At 48.1% G+C, this 21,775-nt stretch overlaps 1 protein-coding gene across 1 annotated transcript in view; it reads left to right on the plus strand.

The window, feature by feature from the left end:
• LOC146813673 (transmembrane protein 151B-like) overlaps nucleotides 1-19,503 on the plus strand; it is a 93,037-nt gene extending 73,534 nt beyond the window's left edge. The window contains exon 2 of the mRNA XM_085610170.1: nucleotides 17,424-19,503. Coding sequence (XP_085466296.1) covers nucleotides 17,424-18,863 — 1,440 coding nt within the window. The 3' untranslated portion in view covers nucleotides 18,864-19,503. The remainder of the gene's footprint in view (nucleotides 1-17,423) is intronic.
• The last annotated feature ends 2,272 nt before the right edge of the window (nucleotides 19,504-21,775 follow it).

A 21,775-nucleotide genomic window follows, 5' to 3' on the forward strand; every position in this document is an offset into this window, starting at 1 on the left:
TTCATTTGCCAGGTTCGCCCCCCCTGGAAAAATTTCTGCGGATGCCCATGCGCTGGTTGCAGCAGTGCGAACTCCAAGAGACTCTGCTCTATGGGCAGCGATATTCAGAGTGAAGATGCAGGGGCGCTAAGAAGAGGTAAAATACAACAAAGCCTCGTTAGCATATAAATAGTCTTTAAAGACCTGTGAAGTACTCGCGTGCGGCTGTTTGTGCGCCCGGGAAGCTGTCTCAACCCAGGCTGACACACACGGGGGGGGAGTGAAGCCCTTTGAACTCAATGGGCGTTGCGCGCCTGTATGTGGCACATATATTTCCTGCAGGGCTTTGGCCTGGCATGCAGGTTTATGGTGGTCACATACATAAACTTGCTTGCCCCTGGCTGACGGAAGGGCTGTCCTTCACAACCTACTCTTAACTGTGTCCAAAGCTTCACTTTACACCCAGTGCACGGCTGGAGCCGGGCCTTGGGAAGCATCTGACCTGGAGCCCCTTTGGCTCTGTGACTCAGGGGCCACCCCTGCGGTTGCGGGGAGCAGTCCTCCCACTTCGCTTCTTTCTCTGCTCTCTTGTAATCCGGGAATTGTTGCACAATTACAGTGACCAGAACTCAAAGACAAACCATGACTGATTGAACCGAGCGTGAACTCGGAGATCACTCTGCGCAGCTCGTGCTCCCCCGAGTGACATTTGTTTTATCGACACTGAAGGGATGAAAGTCTGAGTCGGCCCAGCCTTACTTGGAATCTCTGCCCTCCGGATTACACCTGATGTCTGCCGCTCTCTTGCACCCTCTACATTAGGGTGTCATTAATAACGTGCTGCAGATTTTGGGAAGGCTGGGGAAGGTGGTTCGATGTGTGCAGCAAAGAGATTTTGCTTTTCGAGACATTTCTAATAGAATGATTACACCTCGCTTAGACAGAGAGAGGGAGACGGAGAGGGAGGGGGAGACAGAGGGAGGGAGACAGAGGGTGACAGAGGGAGGGAGACAGAGGGAGGCAGAGGGAGACAGAGGGAGGGAGTCAGGGGGAGACAGAGGGAGACAGACCGTGGTGGGCAGACTGAGGGACGGAGACAGAGGGAGGGAGACAGAGGGAGGGAGACAGAGGGAGGGAGGGAGGGAGACAGACGGAGGGAGGGAGACAGACGGAGGGAGACAGAGAAGGAGACAGAGAGAGAGAGGGAGACAGAGAAGGAGACAGAGAGAGAGAGAGGGAGACAGAGGGAGACAGAGAGGGAGAGAGACCGAGGGAGACAGACAGAGAGAGACAGAGGGACGGAGACAGAGGGACAGAGATGGAGGGAGACAGAGAGAGGGAGACAGAGGGCGACAGACAGAGGAAGGGAGACAGACAGAGGGAGACAGAGGGAGGAGGGTGACAGACAGAGGAGGGAGACAGAGGGAGGGAGACAGATAGAGGGATACAGATGAAGGGAGACAGACAGAGGGAGACAGATGGAAGGAGACAGAGACAGACAGAAGGAGGAAGACAGAGGAAGGGAGACAGACGGAGGGAGACAGAGACAGACAGAGGGAGACACAGAGAGAGGGAGACAGAGGGAGACAGAGAGGGAGACAGACAGAGGGAGACAGAGGGACGGAGACAGAGGGACGGAGACGGAGGGAGCCAGAGAGAGGGAGACAGAGGGTGACAGACAGAGGGAGGGAGACAGACGGAGGGAGACAGAGACAGACAGAGGGAGGGAGACAGAGAGAGAGGGAGACAGAGAGGGAGACAGAGGGAGGGAGACAGAGGGAGACAGAAAGTGGGAGACAGAGGGTGACAGACAAAGGGAGACAGAGAGTGGGAGACAGAGGGTGACAGACAAAGGGAGACAGAGGGAGGGAGTCAGGGGGAGACAGAGGGAGGGAGACAGACCGAGGGAGGCAGACCAAGGGATGGAGACAGAGGGAGGGAGACGGAGGGAGGGAGGGAGACAGACAGAGGGAGACAGAGACAGACAGAGCGAGGGAGTCAGAGAGGGAGACAGAGCGAGAGGGAGACAGAGGGGGAGGGAGACCGAGGGAGACCGACAGAGGGAGACAGAGGGAGGGAGACAGAGAGAGGGAGACAGAGGGAGGAAGACAGAGGGAGGGAGATGGAGGGAGACAGAGAGAGGGAGACAGAGGGCGACAGACAGAGGGAGACAGACAGAGGGAGGGAGACAGACAGACAGAGGGAGACAGAGGGAGGTGGGTGACAGACAGAGGGAGACAGAGGGAGGGAGAGAGATAGAGGGAGACAGAGGAAGGGAGACAGACAGAGGAAGACAGACAGCGACAGAGGGAGGGAGACAGAGACAGGGAGACAGAGACAGACAGAGGGAGGGAGACAGAGGGAGGGAGACAGAGACAGACAGAGGGAGAGAGACAGAGAGAGAGGGAGACAGAGAGGGAGACAGATGGATGGAGACAGAGGGAGACAGAGATTGGGAGACAGAAGGTGACAGACAGAGGGAGACAGACAGGGAGAGGGAGACAGAGGGAGGGAGACAGAGGGAGGGAGACAGAGGGAGGGAGGGAGACAGAGGGAGGGAGGGAGACAGACGGAGGGAGACAGAGAAGGAGACAGAGAGAGAGAGGGAGACAGAGGGAGACAGAGAGGGAGAGAGACCGAGGGAGACAGACAGAGGGAGACAGACAGTGGGAGGAGGGTGACAGACAGAGGGAGACAGAGGGAGGGAGACAGATAGAGGGAGACAGAGGAAGGGAGATAGACAGAGGGAGACAGGCAGAGACAGAGGGAGCTAGACAGAGGGAGGGAGACAGAGACAGACAGAGGGAGGGAGACAGAGGGAGGGAGACAGAGAGGGAGACAGACAGAGGGAGACAGACAGAGGGAGACAGAGGGAGGGAGACAGAGAGAGGGAGGGAGACAGACAGAGGGAGGGAGACAGACAGAGGGAGGGAGACAGACAGATGGAGACAGAGACAGACAGAGAGGGGGAGACAGAGGGAGGGCGACAGAGACAGACAGAGGGAGGGAGACAGACAGAGGGAGGGAGACAGACAGAAGGAGACAGAGAGGGAGACAGACAGAAGGAGACAGAGAGGGAGACAGACAGAGGGAGACAGGCAGAGGGAGACAGAGGGAGGGAGACAGAGGGATGGAGACAGAGAGTGGGAGACAGAGGGTGACAGACAGAGGGAGACAGACAGAGGGAGGAGGGCGACAGAGAGAGGTGGGAGACAGATAGAGGGAGACAGAGGAAGGGAGACAGACAGAGGGAGACAGGCGGAGGGAGACAGAGGGAGGGAGACAGAGAGAGAGAGAGAGAGAGGGAGACAGAGAGAGAGAGGGAGGGAGACAGAAACAGAGGGAGACAGAGTGAGTGAGATAGAGGGAGACAGAGAGAGGGAGACAGAGGGAGGGAGAGACGGAGAGAGAGGGAGGGAGAGAGAGAGAGAGAGAGAGGGAGGGAGGGAGACAGAGGGAGAGAGAGGGAGCGAGACAGAGAGAGGGAGGGAGAGACAGAGAGAGGGAGGGAGACAGAGAGAGAGAGAGAGAGTGAGAGAGATAGAGCGAGAGATAGAGCGAGAGAGAGATAGAGAGAGAGAGAGATGTGTGTATGCCGGGTCTGGTGGCTCAGTGGCCGAAGGCGTCCGCTGCAGGGGCCTATGTTCAACCTCATGGTCAGTTTGTTTTTGCTCTAGGCTCGCCCCCCTCTCTCATTGACCCCGCCCCCACCTGTGCGGACCTCGGTCACAAACCACACTGTAAATTTGGCCCCTGAGAGAAAGTTTGTGAGTACCCATGCTCTAGGGCATATTATCAAGCCCCTTAATGCCGCTTCAGTGGCAGTTTCCTGCCGCCAAAGCGGCGATAATGTTATCGCCGTTCTTGATAACATGGCCCTGTGTTTTTTTCCTACTGGTGTTGTTATAGTCTTGCAGACCAGTGTCTTGTATGATCTGTGATTTTGTGCTCAACTGTCACTCCATTACTGTCTTGTGACTGCTCTTCTTATGGAGGTGTACCGCTTATATTCTTTCATTTATATAGCGCAGGGATGTTTGTTGCTCCTTTTGTTAGTTGAGATAGATTTACCTGAGGTGATCAGTCTTTCTTATCACATTCAAATCACAAAATGAGAATGGTTTGTTGGGCAGATTTCACAAGTTTAGCAATGAATTAGTCACAAAATTCTAAAATAAAAATACATACACATATTTTCATGGATAGTCTTTGGGTTAGCCCACTACAACCATTAATTCTCTTGCACTGCGAGTGACAGAATTTGCCTTTTCGCAGGTGCACAAACGCCTAAAAAGAAGTGTACTTATTTGACCAGGCTGATGAGGCAATACTTCACAATGCTTTTTTCTTTTCATTCTTTGGCCTTTTTTCCAGTCCTTGTGTTTTTAATAATATCTTCAGGTTTCAGTAATTCAAAGTCTAATACAACAAGGGGAGAACCAAGAGCGCACGAAGGTCCAGCAAATTAGCCCACTGAAGGAACAATTCAACAAAGTCCCCCAAACGAAGACTGACGAAAGACTCCTCACCATTCCTCAGACCACAAGATCAGTTTGTTTTAATTCCATGCAACTACATGTGCCCCAAATGGGCTCAGTGGTTGGATGATTTTGATAACTTCATAGACACGTCTGGAGAATGAATGAATGAATGAAATACAACTTATAGAGTGCTAACTAAGCCCAAGGGCATCAAGGCGCCAGATACAGAAACAATATGCAGATAGACGAGGAAACAACCAGGTCTTTAAAGACTTTCAGAAAAGAGCATGTGATCTTTGGCCCGAGAGTTCATCAGGAAGAGAGTTCCATAAGCTGGCTGCGGCAGTTGAAAAAGCTCTCCCACCCCATCTCAACCTTTTAAACCTCGGGACAATGAGGAGATTCCTACTTGCAGACCTGAGATTCCTCAAGGGGACATAATGTTGGAATAAGGTCTTAATACCCATTGGGCCAATGCCATAATAGGCATTACGAGTGAGGCAAAGAGCTTTAAACATGATTCTGCGCTCCATAGGGAGCCAATGTAGCGAAAGAAGGGGAGCTGAGACAGTGTGGTGTTTAGGCAGGTCCATCACCAGCATTGCAGCGGCGTTTTGCACCATCTGTAGGCGCTGCAGCTGTCCTTTGTTAATGCCCAGATACAGGGCGTAGCAATAATCCAATCTGGACAGTATTAATGCAACTACAACATGTTTACGAGCTGCAACAGAGAGGAATTGTGAGATTTTCCTAATAATCCTGATTAGCCCAAAACAGGTAGCCACTGTCCTGGAGACCTGCAGGTTCAAGGAAAGGGAGTTATCGACCACCACTCCCAGGTTTTTGCCATGAGAGACGGGAGTAGGACAAGTACCCAGGGAGTCGGGTCACCACTCCCCTGACCAGGTGTCAGTCTTATCACCAAAGATCAGAACCTCTGTCTTCTCGCCGTTCAATTTTAGATAGTTTTGTACCATCCATGACGAGACTGCTTGCATGCAGTTTCTTAAATTTCGAGCAGAGTCACTGACATTGTGAGTGATGGACACTATAATTTGAGTGTCGTCCGCATAGGACAACACCTCCAGCCCAAACGATTTCACCACCCTTGCCAGCGGGGCCACATAGATGTTAAATAACGTAGGGCTCAAGGAAGAGCCCTGAGGCACTCCGCAAGCAAGGGAGGCAGAAGCCGAGTAGAAGCTTCCCAGTTTTATCGTTTGGGAACGGTCCCTAAGAAAGGAGGCAAGAAGATCCAAGGCCGAGCCCCCTATACCTATCTCCCTGAGACGTTCTACAAGTCTCAAGGGGGACAGAGTATCGAACGCTGCGGTAAGATCAAGTAAAACTAGTAAGGTGGTGTGCCCTGCATCCACCTGTGACCTGATGTTATCAAATACCGCAGTGAGGGCAGTTTACATGCTGTGGCAGCTTCTAAACCCATGTTGAGAGCCATCCAAAATTTGGTGGTCCCTCAAATATGCACTTAGATGGACGTTCAGGCGGGATTCCAAAATCTTTGCTGGAACCGGCAGGAGAGAAATGGGACAAACGTTTTTAAGTTCCGTCGGATCCAATGAGGGTTTTTTTAACAGTGGTCTGACCACTGCCGCCTTCCATGCCAGGGGATATTGTCCCTCTGAGATCGCTGAATTGAGGACCGTGGTAAGGTGTGGAATAATCGCAGATTTAGCAATTTTAAGAACCTTCAAAGGACAGGGCTCCATGGGTGAACCTGACTTAACTCCTTCTAAAAGGTGCTCTACGGTTTCAGGAGATAGCTTAGGGAAGGCAAGTAAGCTAGGAGACCCCACCTTATTAAGGCTATCCATAGAATGGATTTCAGGTAGGGTGCCCAAAGTCTTATTCAGTTTTAAAGTATACAACTGAACATATATGTGGGATATCTTAGAGCAAAAGAAGGTAGAGAGTTTATCACAGAGCACCTGTGACTGCACCACTAAATCATTTACCGTGGGCGAGACAAGAGAATTCACGATGTTACAAAGCTCCTTAGATTATTTGAGCGACTCTACAATTTTTAAATAGTACCTTTCCTTTTCCTCCATAATGGCTATTTTATATGGTTTCAAACATTGTTTATGCACTTCTCTACCGGATGGTGCAAGATCTCTACGCCAGAATCTCTCCTTTCTTCTGCACTCCTGTCTCATCTTCCGCAGTCTATCCGAGAACCAGGGTGCGGAAGGCCTTTTTCTAGCTGAATAGTGACATTTTCTAGGAGCAAGAGTGTTCATGACTGCTAAAAGCTTTTGTGAAAGCTTGTCTGCGGCTAAATTAGCACTTAGGTATTACGGAAACTGAAAATCTATAAAAAGGTTAGCAACGTCCTCATTGCTGATCCAGTTAAAATTTAGTTTATCCGCCGCTCTAACCTTTTCAGGATGGAAGTTCCCAGCTGCTACTACCCTTAAATTAAAGGGAATTGCAAAGTGGTCTGACCAGGCTAGCAGGAGGGGCTCTCCCACCCAAATCCGATGGTCATTGGAAAAGATTCCATCTAGGGTATGGCCCGTTACGTGAGAAGGAGAATTAACAAGCTGTGAGAAGCCACAGCCGTTCATGCTTTCCAGAAGGGTTTGTGTATCGAGGCTAGCATTGTTCTCTAAATGAAAGTTAAAGTTCCCAAGAAGAGTGAAATTTGCTCTTTCTAAAAAGGGCTCCACCCGGTTACACCAGTCCTGCATAAAGTGTGCTCTAGAACCCGGCTGTGTGTAACATAGGACACCGGAGAAACTTTCTGTGGGGGTCATATTTATAGAGAAGTATAGTGACTGGAAATTGTCAGATGGAGAGGAGAGTGGTTCAGAGCGACAGGTAAAAGTATCCCTGAACAAAATTCCTAGACCCCCCCCACGTCGTCCTACTCTGTCCAGTCTGGTGAGGCAATATCCCACAGGGATAGCCTCTACGAGGTCAGGCCCAGAATAATCATTGGCCCAGGTTAAGATGTGAACAAATGTTACTCACCCTGAGATACTTAGCTGGCCGAGATATCCGACGCCACAGCACGTCAATGGGAAATTTGGAAAATATCTCAAGTACTTCCAACCAAGTCACACTGAGCAGACTTATAAATAGCTGCAAAGTGTTTACATTGCTTCATAGTAAATATGCAAACCTGTTGAGTTTATGCTTCTCATCCGAACTAAAAATGTGAGTTCCATTCCGGAGGAAATTGATATTTATATGAGATGACACAGGGCTGTTTTATCTGTTGTTGGGTATCCTTCCACCTATCGCAGGTGATTTTCATTCCAGAGTAATAGCTGTCCAGGAGTAAAACCGAGGCGTAAGTAGAATGTTCTGCTTCCACAGAAAGAGGCTGAGAAGTACCATCATGAGCCATCCTTGTCTCTAATGCACTCTTAACATCTCAGCTTTTGCGGCTTCACAAGTCTGGAATGGATTCCTGGGCCTGTGTGAAGTAGATGCAGAGAGGGTTATTTGTTCAGTAAGGGGGCATTTGCCGCTTCGTTTTTCGGTCTCAGGTACAGACAGCCTAAGGTGTCCAAAGCCTGAACTGTTGTTTGCAATACATATCACATACTTAGGGTGGCCTTTGGGTCATCCTCTTCTTCATGATTGGATGGCTTTGCTGTCCATCTCAGTTGTCTGCTCTTGATATGATGGCTTTCCTTCCTATTTTTGTGTTTTTAGGCCCAGGATCATTTTAGTCTCACATTGCTCTTACTGGAAGAGTTGTTGCCTTCCACTGTTTTCTTGAGGTGGTTCTATTTTTATTTTATTTCCAGCACTCCATGGAGGCATATATCTCATTTCCCACTCTACCATCTTTTAGTTTGTCCCCCACACACTGCCTTAATTTTCCCCTTCCCTGCTCTTTGTCATGTTCCAATTGATTTACTTATTTACTTATTTTTTTTACAAGGGCCCGGATGCGTTAGAATGCTGCCTAGCTGCTCAATCCATGCATTCGGCAAGTGCTACTTAAAAAAAAAATTACATTTAATTTACTGTTCTAACATGGCTGTCCACCTTGTTAGACCAGTAAATAAAAAATGGTTGTGTGTCTTATTGCATGTGCATGCACCCGTCATGGCAGCCATCTTGGAATGGGTTTTATTTAATATGAAACCCAAGGCATGTTTGCCAGCTTTCTGTGTGCATGAGTGAGAACGTCAAAAAGCTCTAGTGAAGTTACCAGCATGGGCTTTTAGAGCCAAGGCCTATGACTTTGGTAGTGCTTGTTCCACAAACGCCTCTAGTGACACCGATGCGCATACGCAACATGCTGTGGGCAGTGCATACCAGCGAGATCTATATAACAACAAGATCACTTTGCAGCATGAAGACTGACACATTAATACATTTAGAGTATTCCAGGAGAGAGATCTCTGCTGACGAGGGCTGATATCTACTAGTCTGTGTGTCTGGGATATAGTCTGCTCTCGGATCTCGGACTATCATATTTAGCAGAGTCGGGGTGGGGGTGGTGAGGTTTTGAAGTTATTGCTAAGGAAGGAGTGCCTGGGAGACCACACATTCAGATACACATAGATTGTGACACCACCGTTGTGGACTTATAGGTCTAATGATGCTTTGGAAGGACCGAAGGAGACGGTGCTTGCTCTTGTCTGACTGAGCCAGTCTTAGGCCTCTGTGTGCTCTTCAGAGGCACTGTACACAAGATAAGGGGGAGAAGGAATACACCTTACTTTACCCTCCTCAAAGTCAATACATACACACAAAAGAAAGTAAGGTAACTTCAAGTTGCAATTTTTGTCAAGTTGCAATACATACAACAATGTATCAGGAGCAACTTCACTTTGTAAAAACTGCCCTCACCCACAACGTGTTGTGGCATGCTTCATCATAGGGCTGCTGCAAATCCCTCAGCACAGACCAACGCTAGAGGTGGAGCAATAGGGTGGGGTAGACAATACAAACAAATAAAGAAGGAGAATTAAAGGATCCAAAAAAGGTGCAGACTGAATATTAAAACTAACTAAGGGATATCCTATTAAAACTTTTATTCCTGGATTCCCTTGTCAGGATTAAAAAAGGGTAATGAGTACCCCCCGGATGGTGGTGAAGTGAGTGTATTATGCACTCTCCACCCCTACGTTCTGCGTAGAGGTCAACATGTTTCTGCTGGATCCCATATCTCTCCCGGCATTCATCAGGACAAAAGGATCCCTATATTAACTTTCCTTTCTGTCAAATATACCCCTAATATCTCACTATACTAAGTGTTACTCCACCTGTTAAATATGGTGCAGTCCAGTACACTTACTCTTATTAGAGATCTGTAAATGAAGAGAATAAAAAACAACAAGTGAAAAAGGTCTCTGCATTAATAAACAGACAAACAAAAATAGTGATACAAGTGAAAAAGTTGTGCTATCTCTGATACCTTGTATAATCAACCAAATATGGTGCGACACGGGCGTTCTTTTAAATTAAATTATACGCCACCTTTCATGGGGGAACAATGGCCCTATATCTCTATTATGAACACTGAGTGCAAGTATCATTTATCAAGCATTATGTGTCTATGTCCAAGTAGAAAATGAAAACACCTGTTTAAAAATGGTTATGCTGGTAATCATGCCCCAACAGTACTCTTAACATAAGATCTATCCATTAATGTGCTTAGGATCACACATTACCCAACACTCAGCAAATCTTACCGAGTTTATTGAGTCGAGCGCTAGAAATGGCACAAGAGCAGAGGGCGACCCCCTGTAGCCACACCCTGTTAGGAGAAATTGCCGTCACGTAAGTATTGTAAAATACAGGGCTCACACTAGAGGTAAAGCTAACCGTGTCCAGAGTGCTCGCCTGTGGTAAAGCTGGTCCGGTATGGCAACAGTAAAACCTACTCAGCCCTTGCATAGACCATAGTTACCCTGGGCAACGTGTCAGCTCCCCCCAGACGTGGTCCTCACATTTAAAATGCTGAATACATGCTCATTCACCCCCTCTCCTTACTTCATCAAGGGCGGTGCGCCGCCGCCAAATTGGTCCCTCCTAGTGCCGTGTAAGTACACGGCCAAAAAGCTCGCCGGCCCCAATATGAGGAGCGGCTTCCTGTCACGTGTGCCGCCTCCCTAGGGGCGTAGGCAAGTGACGTGGCACGTCAGATGCCTGGGAACTTCTCTGAAGGGAGCAGAAACTAGCGCGATAACTCCCGCTCTTGTTTGCGCGATGGGTATTTTCTCCTCAATCGTGAAGACCCACACTGTGCTAAAAGAAAACAGCTAATCAACCTGAAATCATTGCGCTTGATGGTAGATGTTAAAAATAGTCGTAAGCTCTGCATGAAGTGTTACTACAGAAACGTGGTACCCTATAAGTTTCAGAACATCTCGGGAACACAGCAGAAAGACTAAATGTAGCAGAATTGCTGGTTGATATTCAATAAAGCTTTATTGAACACACGAACAAAACTCTACTAAGGAGTACACCAAATACAATTAGTAGATATGTTATAACAGAGTCGATTGAATTACTCGTTGGAACTAACCTAACCACATTCCTTATCACGGGCTAAAGTAGTTGATTGATGTTCGCTTTTTCAGCAAGAGGCTCTAGGAGACTATACTAGCCAGTAAGCAGCATCTCCAAAGGTAACAAGCATTTGCAATGCAATAGGTCTCGCATTTATACGAGTTTGAGCTATTGGCATTGTAAATGACAATGCTTTTTATTTAAGTTTTTTTTTTTTAAACATAAATAAAAGGCACTGTCATTTACAATGCCAATAGCTCAAACTCGTATAAATGCGAGACCTATTGCATTGCAAATGCTTGTTTCAATTAAAACTCTTTCCTTCCCCTCTTATGAAGGGGAGGGAGGAGGACAGAGATTGGAAGGGAGAAAAAAAGCAGGAGGAGGGGATGGAAGAAGGAGGAGGGGGCGAGAGAGCCCTGGATGCCGCTCTAGCTGACACAGACGGCAGGGTCCGCCTCTTTTCCTCCTCTTCCTCCTCTAGCAGTGTGTGGTTTGTGTTCATGCCAGGCCGTGGTCAGTCCCTCTCGATGTCGTGTTCACCCAGGGGGAGGGGAAACTGCTGCCAGGAGGAGGGGATTGAGAGAGAGCGAGAGACAGCCGCAAACCAAAAAAAAAAAGCCCTGTGATTTTTTTTATCTTCCCAATCTGCACTACACAAAAAAGGAGAAAAAAAAGCCCAAGGAGGAGCAATGTACTTGGGGAGACTGCAAGGACAACCTGTGCTGCTTTTTGTTTTGATTTCGTTTTTACGTTCTGGGATTTTTTGAGGGTGCTGTTTTCTGCCGTTGCTTCCTTTTTTCCCCCTCGTTCTCTGTTGTGTGTTTAACGGGAGCGAGAGAGGGAGGGAGGGAGCGAGGCAGGGAGGGGAGCCACTGGGCCAGGCATGCCGGACTAGGAAAGGCTGGGGATTCTAAAGGCCTGAACACTGGGTGATTGTGGTTGGGAGAGGTTACAGGGAGGAGGGTGGGTCGGTTCTAGATCCCGTTAAAAAAATTATTAACACAAAAATTAGATGCAGACGAGTCAGCAGGGACTGCGACTCCCTTTTTTTCTCCCTCTGCATGGGGGTAGAGCGACATAAAAAAGGAAATGGTTTTTGCCATTCTGGAGTTTGTAAATAGCTGGCGAAGGGCACCTAACGTTTCTAGATAGCCAAATGTATTCTTGCTTGCCTAAAAATACAAATAGAATTGTGGTTGTATTGTCATCAGCAATTTGGAAGCTTGGTTATGAGCGGGTACTTTTGGAAGTAAAATAACGTTGTTTTTCAGGGATTTTAGCTCGTCTTTTTTTATTGGACCCAGGCATTAAATGAGTTAAAGTTTTCAGAAGTGCTTTTAGTATTCTGTCCCATTTTAGTGGTTTAAGCCTAAAAATTTTAGCTGCAGGGATTGCCTTAGCCTGGATATGTACATATGTATGTTTTATTAATGTATTTATTTGTCAAACAGCTGTAGGCTAAGCGTTTGGTATAAACATGCATAAATCTATGTAAATGCATGTAGTTTATTTCTTGTTCAGTGTAAAACTGAGCTTTAAGTAGATTCCTAACACCCACATTTATGTTTTACCTTTGCTTTTCCCTTCCCTGCAATAAAGACCGCTCCTAAACCGTGTTATTGTTAAGAGTGTAATATACAAAAGCACCACTATTTCATGCATGTATCTTTTTGTATGGGAGAGTAACTTTGAAATACACAGCACCCTCATCTTTTTCGTACAGAGAAGGCAACTTCGCAACCTCGCAGCACACTGTAGTTAGCCTGCCTGCAACTTGCAATGCTGGCTTCAATGTAGCATGGAAGCAAGGTGCGGTTTAAAAACATGATACGTCCAGGGCGAAACGGCCGATGTTTATGCGCACAATAAATCACAGCGAACAACAAACAACAAGTGCGCACTGAAGTTGACGAGGAGGGAGTGGGAGGGGGAGTGGGGGCGGGCACAGTGGTGCGGGACATCAAAGGGGCCGCGAAAGTGAAAGAAAACGAGTGCTTTCAGGCTGCCAAATGGTGAGCGCGCCCGGGGCACATGCACTGTATTTGGAGGCCTGAAAGCACTCGTTTGCACTTCCAAAACTCGCTTACTATAAGTCTCGCCAGAGCAGCGCTAAAGCGCTGTCTCAGGCGAGACCTAAAAATAGCACATAGGCAGCAGCTAGTATAGAAGAATCCATCCATCCGAGGCAACCAGACGTGTGGAAAGGGACAGTTAGACAGATTCTTGCTATATGTGGGAAAAAACTAAGCACTCATCCATATCCCTGGCTGAATAACCAAGGAATACCCTCCAAATGGGCCAAATACAGGCTGGCTACATATGTCTTATGACCTGCCCAGGCTAGTCCATGGGATGTCGTCGTTCAAGCCTATCTCATGACTCCGTATCCTGTAGACCCATTTCTGTTCATGTATGAACAAAGTACAAGTTGGATCCCTGGTGACTAGCCTGGGCAGGTCATAAGACATATGTAGCCAGCCTGTATTTGGCCCATTTGGAGGGTATTCCTTGGTTATTCAGCCAGGGATATGGATGAGTGCTTAGTTTTTTCCCACATATAGCAAGAATCTGTCTAACTGTCCCTTTCCACACGTCTGGTTGCCTCGGATGGATGGATTCTTCTATACTAGCTGCTGCCTATGTGCTATTTTTACCTTTGGAGATGCTGCTTACCGGCTAGTATATAATCTCCTAGAGCCTCTTGCTGAAAAAGCGAACATCAATCAACTACTTTAGCCCGTGATAAGGAATGTGGTTAGGTTAGTTCCAACGAGTAATTCAATCGACTCTGTTATAACATATCTACTAATTGTATTTGGTGTACTCCTTAGTAGAGTTTTGTTCGTGTGTTCAATAAAGCTTTATTGAATATCAACCAGCAATTCTGCTACATTTAGTCTTTCTGCTGTGTTCCCGAGATGTTCTGAAACTTATAGGGTACCACGTTTCTGTAGTAACACTTCATGCAGAGCTTACGACTATTTTTAACATCTACCATCAAGCGCAATGATTTCAGGTTGATTAGCTGTTTTCTTTTAGCACAGTGTGGGTCTTCACGATTGAGGAGAAAATACCCATCGCGCAAACAAGAGCGGGAGTTATCGCGCTAGTTTCTGCTCCCTTCAGAGAAGTTCCCAGGCATCTGATGTGCCACGTCACTTGCCTACGCCCCTAGGGAGGCGGCACACGTGACAGGAAGCCGCTCCTCATATTGGGGCCGGCGAGCTTTTTGGCCGTGTACTTACACGGCACTAGGAGGGACCAATTTGGCGGCGGCGCACCGCCCTTGATGAAGTAAGGAGAGGGGGTGAATGAGCATGTATTCAGCATTTTAAATGTGAGGACCACGTCTGGGGGGAGCTGACACGTTGCCCAGGGTAACTATGGTCTATGCAAGGGCTGAGTAGGTTTTACTGTTGCCATACCGGACCAGCTTTACCACAGGCGAGCACTCTGGACACGGTTAGCTTTACCTCTAGTGTGAGACCTGTATTTTACAATACTTACGTGACGGCAATTTCTCCTAACAGGGTGTGGCTACAGGGGGTCGCCCTCTGCTCTTGTGCCATTTCTAGCGCTCGACTCAATAAACTCGGTAAGATTTGCTGAGTGTTGGGTAATGTGTGATCCTAAGCACATTAATGGATAGATCTTATGTTAAGAGTACTGTTGGGGCATGATTACCAGCATAACCATTTTTAAACAGTTATGTTCATTTTCTACTTGGACATAGACACATAATGCTTGAATAAATGACACTTGCACTTAGTGTTCATAATAGAGAAATAGGGCCATTGTTCCCCCATGAAAGGTGGCGTATAATTTATTTTAAAAGAACGCCCGTGTCGCACCATACTTGGTTGATTATACAAGGTATCAGAGCTAGCACAACTTTTTCACTTGAATCACTATTGTTGTTTGTCTGTTTATTAATGCACAGACCTTTATCACTTGTTGTTTTTTATTCTCTTCATTTACAGATCTCTAATAGGAGTAAGTGTACTGGACTGCACCATATTTAACAGGTGGAGTAACACTTAGTACAGTGAGATATTAGGGGTATATTTGACAGAAAGGAAAGTTAGCATAGGGATCCTTTTGTCCTGATGAATGCCGGTAGAGATATGGGATCTGGCAGAAACATGTTGACCTCTATGCAGAACAGAGGGGTGGAGAGTGCATAATACACTCACTCCACCACCATCCGGGGGTACTCATTACCCTTTTTTGAATCCAGAAATAAAAGTTTTTTTTGATAAGCAAATTTTTATTCATTTTACAAAGGGAATGCACCAGCCATATCACACTATATTTCAATGATCGAGAATTACAACCACAGAATCCCACCCCCAGCATACAGATATTAATGAGACAAAGAAACGATGGAACCGATCAGGCCCCTCATGATTAGACCACCCCCACCAACCACTTCCCCCAAATTCTACGGTATCTCTTGGGGCAGCCACGTGCTGCGTACATAACTTTCTCCTGTGTGGCACACCAGTCCACCCCACTCTGCCAACGTCCCACGGTGGGGGGATCAGGACATTTCCACAAGGCTGCAATGTCTCTTTTAGCGACCACCATGGCCGTATTAAAAAACAGTTTTTCATTTCGTGACCCATCCAACCCATCCGTGATGCCCAGGATCGTGTGCTTAGGGTCATGTGGAACCCCCCACCCCAGAACCTCAGAGAGCTCAACTTCGATGCCCTTCCAAAATCCCGCTAGGAGGGGACAGGCCCACACCATGTGTAGGAAGTCTGCGGGATCATGGCCACACCTGGTACAGGCTGAGGAGGGAGTAAGCCCCGCGCGATGAAGACGCACAGGGGTGAGATATTGGCGTGTAAATAGTAGAGTTGCACTAAGCACAGCCGAGCAGAGGCGGTGACCGTACTAGGGGCCATAAGGGCATCTCGTCAGTCCTCCTCCTCCAAGGGGCCCACCCAGACCTCCCATTGCGTCCGCAGTCTGTCCAAGGAAGTCGGGGTGTTATTAATCAGTGTGCGGTAAATAAGGGAAATGCCACCCTTCCCCAGGTCCCCGAACATAATCTGTGCTTCCGGTGGGCTGTGATCAGGCAATCGTGTGCCTGTCGCTAGGTGTGAGTGGATGGCGTGCTGCAACTGGAGGTAGCGAAAGATTTGCGAGGGATGCAGCGAGTACCTGGCTTGGAGATCATCAAAGGAGCGCATGTGATCCCCCCCAAACATCCCCGAGCTGTGAAATGCCTATCCGGTCCCAGGCCTCGAAGCCCCGAAGCCCGGACACCTCCCTGAGCTAGGTCCCGTGCCACAGGGGCGTACAACGGGTCAGTGTGTGTTTCCAGCTGGTGTGCCGCAGTGCGGCTCGCCAGGCCAATAGCATGGAACGCGTCACCTCCGGAAGACGGGATGGAATCGGGGTCCCGTAGAGAAAGGAATGTAGTCTGTCGAGGCCCAGCTCCCTCAGCTCAAGCCTGTAGGCCGGGTCAGACCACCCCCCATTAAACCAGTCATGTATGGAGAGGAGTCGTGTGGCCAAATAGTAGAGGTAGAGGTGAGTCATCCTCAAACCCCCATCAAACGAAGGGATCCTGAGGAATAAAAGTTTTAATAGGATATCCCTTAGTTAGTTTTAATATTCACTGTCTGCACCTTTTTTGGATCCTTTAATTCTCCTTCTTTATTTGTTTGTATTGTCTACCCCACCCTATTGCTCCGTCTCTAGCGTTGGTCTGCGCTGAGGCGTTTTGCAGCAGCCTTATGATGAAGCATGCCACAACACGTTGTGGGTGAGAGCAGTTTTTACAAAGTGAAGGTGCTCCCGATACATTGTTGTATGAATTGCAACTTGACAAAAATTGCGACTTGAAGTTACCTTACTTTCTTTTGTGTGTATGCTCTTCAGAGGTATCTGGGACAGGAAGTGAAAGGGACAGAGACTTCCGGTAGCGGGAAACGAGGATTGTGGGGTGAAGCAGGGCAGTGACAGCCCCACCCATGCTCATACATCACGAAAGTGAAACTTACCCTCACCAAGGCCTCATGTTGGAACCCGACTAGTCAGAAACTGTAAACCTTACACTTCTGTGGGCACAGCCTCTGGGACAGAGTTCATTATTTCCAGTGTTAAAGTATTATTATAGGTTGATTTTAATTAAATGCTTATGTGTAACTCTAATGTTTTTTCTTCTCTCTTTCTCCTTTGTCTTCTCTTTAACTCTTACCATCTTTCTCACTTGTTTTGTTTATTTATTTCTCCCATTCTCAGCCTTATTTATCTCACCATTTAATTGGTCCTCTTTACCCGCCATGATGCCTCCTTCATTAATCTCTTCTCTACTTTGTGTTGTTTTATTTTATAGTTTGCAGTCACTTGCAGTACATATTTCATTATGTCCTGCAGTCTTACTCTTTCTAATCTTCTCTTTTTCTCCTTTTTTGCATAATATATCTCAATCGTTTGGCGGACATCGAGCAGCAACGACCTGTGAAACAATCGTTAAGCAAATCGCTGTGCCGAGAGTCCCATTGGAAATGCCTTCTGCTGTCCCTCCTCATATATGGCTGCATGGGAGCCATGACCTGGTGCCATGTGACCAAAGTCACCAGGCTGACCTTTGACAGCGCCTACAAGGGGAAGTCCATGATGTACCATGATAGCCCCTGCTCCAACGGCTACGTCTACATCCCTCTGGCATTCCTGGTGATGCTCTACGTGGTCTACTTAGTGGAATGCTGGCACTGCCATACCCGCAACGAGCTGCAGTACAAGGTGGACCTGGACAGCGTCCATGAGCACGTGCTGAAGATGCAGCAGGCTACACCGTGCATCTGGTGGAAAGCCATCAGTTACCACTACGTGAGAAGAACCAGACAGGTCACCCGCTACAGGAACGGAGATGCCTATACAACCACCCAGGTGTACCATGAGAGGGTGAACACCCATGTGGCCGAAGCGGAGTTTGACTACTCCAACTGCGGCGTGAAGGACATCTCCAAGGATCTCATTGGCCTGGACAGTTACCCAGCGACAAGGCTGAGGTTCACCAAGTGTTTTAGCTTTGCCAACGTAGAGTCAGAGAACTCCTATTTGACACAGAGGGCCAGGTTTTTCACGGAGAATGAAGGGTTGGATGATTACATGGAAGCCAGGGAAGGGATGCATTTAAAGAATGTGGACTTTAAAGAATACATGGTGGCTTTCTCAGACCCCGACCATCTACCGTGGTATGTTTCACACTCTGTCTTTTGGACGGCAGCCATCTTGACATTATCCTGGCCCCTGAGGGTTTTGAATGAGTACCGCACATCCTACGCCCATTACCATGTTGAAAAGCTCTTTGGGTTTGACTTTATGCCCGTCACGCCGGCTGAAGACCGCTCCTTCTGTCGAAGGATGCCACGAGTCAACACAGTGGACAGCACGGAACTGGAGTGGCACATCCGTTCCAACCAACAGCTGGTCCCTAGCTACTCCGAGGCTGTCTTGATGGATTTGGTGGGCCTGACGAATGGCTGTACCAGTTACTCAAGTTGTAGATACACAGGAAGTTACAGACAGAACTGTGAGCGATGTCATGGAACAATCAGCAGCTCGTCCATCTTCTCCAGGAGCGCACTGAGTATCTGCAATGGCAGCCCCAGGATTCCCTTCAGCAGCAGCCGCTTCTCTTTAGGCCGGCTCTACGGATCCCGGAGGAGCTGCTTGTGGCAGAGCCGCAGCGAAAGCCTAAATGAGCAAAGCTGTCCGAACGAGCAGACACACCTCTCCAGCCACATCACTGTAGAGGAGGAGCCTCCACCTTACCAAGATGCTCTCTACTTCCCTGTGCTCATTGTGCACCGCAACGAGGGCTGTCTGAACCATGACCATCGACGGATCCATCGCAATGGATCGTGCGTGGAGACCTCACTGTGACACTGAAAGGGAAGGAAAGATCTGACCTAGCATCAGATACTGAAGGTGGGGAAACATAGTGGAGGAAAGTTCCTAGACTACACTACTTGATGGAGGCCAGGGGACACCTTGGGGACAAATTCAAGGGTTCAGGATCATTAAAATACTCAGCAATATGGTTAATGACTGACATCTGATCTGTCTACAGTAATGGCCTTTGGAGCCAGGGATAGGTGTATCAATGAAGGCCACAGTCTGCCCACTCTGCAATATGATGAGGACAGCAGGGGGTGGCAGCAGCAGCATCTTCCAAATCCTTCCAGGAAAAGCAAAAGCAAAATCCAACAGATATGCATTTACAGGTCCTGTGCAAACAGTTCCACTTCCTACCTCTGAGCAGTGGCCACCAAAAAGCGACCAGGAGAAGGCTTGAGCCGACTGTTTCAGCATGGTGCATGATGCCAACAGGGACCACGGCCACCAGGTTAACATCTGCTAAGCCTAGCTTCTTTTCACAGGAAGGAGGCTTCAGCATGTTTTCCCAGATGAGTTGGTGGTCTGACGAACGGCAGAAGCTACCATATTATCATAAGGGAGAGTCACTTATGAACGCCATTCACACTCAACATTTGTTTTTACTATTAAAGTACATGACATTGTTTATCTGTTTATATATTTTGTCATAGCTACTTGGGATGAAGGTTCTCTGGTCATGATGGTGTAGACATGGTATACAGTACATTGCTATGTAGGACATTGGGGGACAAGCCCTAGGGCTTGACTCAATGAAGAGGGAGCCCATTGTGTAGACAGCCTATGGAAGAGAGAGAAGGAGTCTGGTTGGGTGTCACACCACGTGGCATGAAAATAGAAAGTGATATAAAGAGCGGCAACAGATTCTGGACACAAAGGGTGAACACCAGGAGGAAAGCGGAACACAGGTGCAGGTATCAAGGAGCAATGAGCAGGCTGAGGTTGGGGTGAAACGTCACATCAAAAGTCTTTGGGAAACAGCATTGGGGTGAGATGACCCAGGGGCCATGTAATTATACTTATCCTTTAAGACATCAACAACACAGCATCACAATGAGAGAGGGAACAAGTAAAATAGGTATATAAGGGGGACAATGCATCTGGGTACTCACCATTAGGAAAGAGCCACCAGATATCTTATCACACTAGAACCTCTCCACGAAGGACAGATACTCCTGGGGTATGGGAGAGAATCATAGATGGGGTACTAAACATCAAAGGGACGCAGGGCACATGCCAGTGGGAGGCAGGGCACGTGCAAAGGGGAGGCAGGGCACGTGCAAAGGGGAGGCAGGGCACATGCAAAGGGGAGGCAGGGCACATGCAAAGGGGAGGCAGGGCAAGTGCAAAGGGGATGCAGGGCACATGCAAAGGGGAGGCAGGGCACATGCAAAGGGGAGGCAGGGCAAGTGCAAAGGGGAGGCAGGGCACATGCAAAGGGGAGGCAGGGCACGTTCAAAGGGGAGGCAGGGCATGTTCAAAGGGGAGGCAGGGCACGTGCATTGGGGAGGTAGAGCACGTGCATTGGTGAGGCAGGGCACGTGAAATGGGGAGGCAGGGCACATGCAAAGGGGAGGTAGGGCACATTCAAAGGCGAGGCAGGAATGTTTAGAGAGGAGTGACAGATGTCGAGCCTGGCTAGAATGATGGGTTCCCTAAAAGGCGATTGGAATATTCTCATGGAGTACATTGAAAAGGTGGGAACAGGTAGATGTAAGCTTTGCAGGTGCACTGTGATGCGTACAAGATGACAACTAATGGGCATTAGTGCAGGAAATCACTTAGTGTCACTTACTGTGAGGTAGGACGAGTGGTATTGTTTCAAAAGAGTTTCACTGCACCTGTGTCTTGTTTCTTATTATCGCCCCAGTCCTGGTGGGTATAGAAACTAACGCCCTTGTGTAAAGCACAGAAGGATGTGGGAGAGCACAGCACCCTCTGCTGCCTTCCCCTCCCCTGGTATCTCTTTCAGTCTCCAGTAAAGCATTCCATTCTTTGAAAAATAGAATGCATTTTTATGTAGTTCTCTTTTTCATCTGTACATTTACATATATTCTGTATATAGTAGAGCAGATTTAGGGATGTATGAGGTTTCTGTGTACATAGAGAGGACTTGGGCATTTGAGGGGTAAGAGGGGGATATTTTCTGTGTAAATAGAATGGATTTAGGGATGTGTGGGGTTAGGGAGAGAACATTTTCTATGTATATAGAGCAGATTTAGGGAACAAACATTTTGTTTGTATATTCAGCAAATTAAGAAATGTGTGGGGGTTAGGGAGCGAACATCTGTGTATACAGGGTGGATTAAGAGACGAGTGGGGGTTAGAGAGAGAACATCTTCTGTGTATGCAGGGTGTATTAAGGGATGTGTGGGGTTAGCGAGAGAAGATCTGTGAATGCAGGGTGTATTAAGGGATGTGTGGGGTTAGCGAGAGAAGATCTGTGAATGCAGGGTGTATTTAGGGATGTGTGGGGGTTATGGAGAGATTATCTGTGTGTACAGGGTGGAGTAAGAAATGAGTGGAGGTTTGGGAGTGAACAGCTGTGTGTGCAGGGTGGATTAAGGGATGTGTGGGGGTTAGGGAGCGAGCATTCCTGTATGCAGGGTAGATTAAGGGATGTGTGGGGGTTAGGGAGCGAGCATTCCTGTATGCAGGGTAGATTAAGGGATGTGTGGGGGTTAGGGAGCGAGCATCCATGTATGCAGAGTGGATTAAGGGATGTGTGGGGGATAGGGAGAGAACAGCTGTGTGTGCAGGGTGGAATAAGGGATGTGTGGGGATTAGGGAGAGAACAGCTGTGTGTGCAGGGTGGATTAAGGGATGTGTGGGGGTTAGGGAGCTAACATCCATGTATGCAGAGTGGATTAAGGGATGTGTGGGGGATAGGGAGAGAACTG

This window comes from Triturus cristatus, chromosome 6, assembly GCF_964204655.1.
Source record: "Triturus cristatus chromosome 6, aTriCri1.1, whole genome shotgun sequence".
In the NCBI taxonomy this organism is placed as follows: domain Eukaryota; kingdom Metazoa; phylum Chordata; class Amphibia; order Caudata; family Salamandridae; genus Triturus; species Triturus cristatus.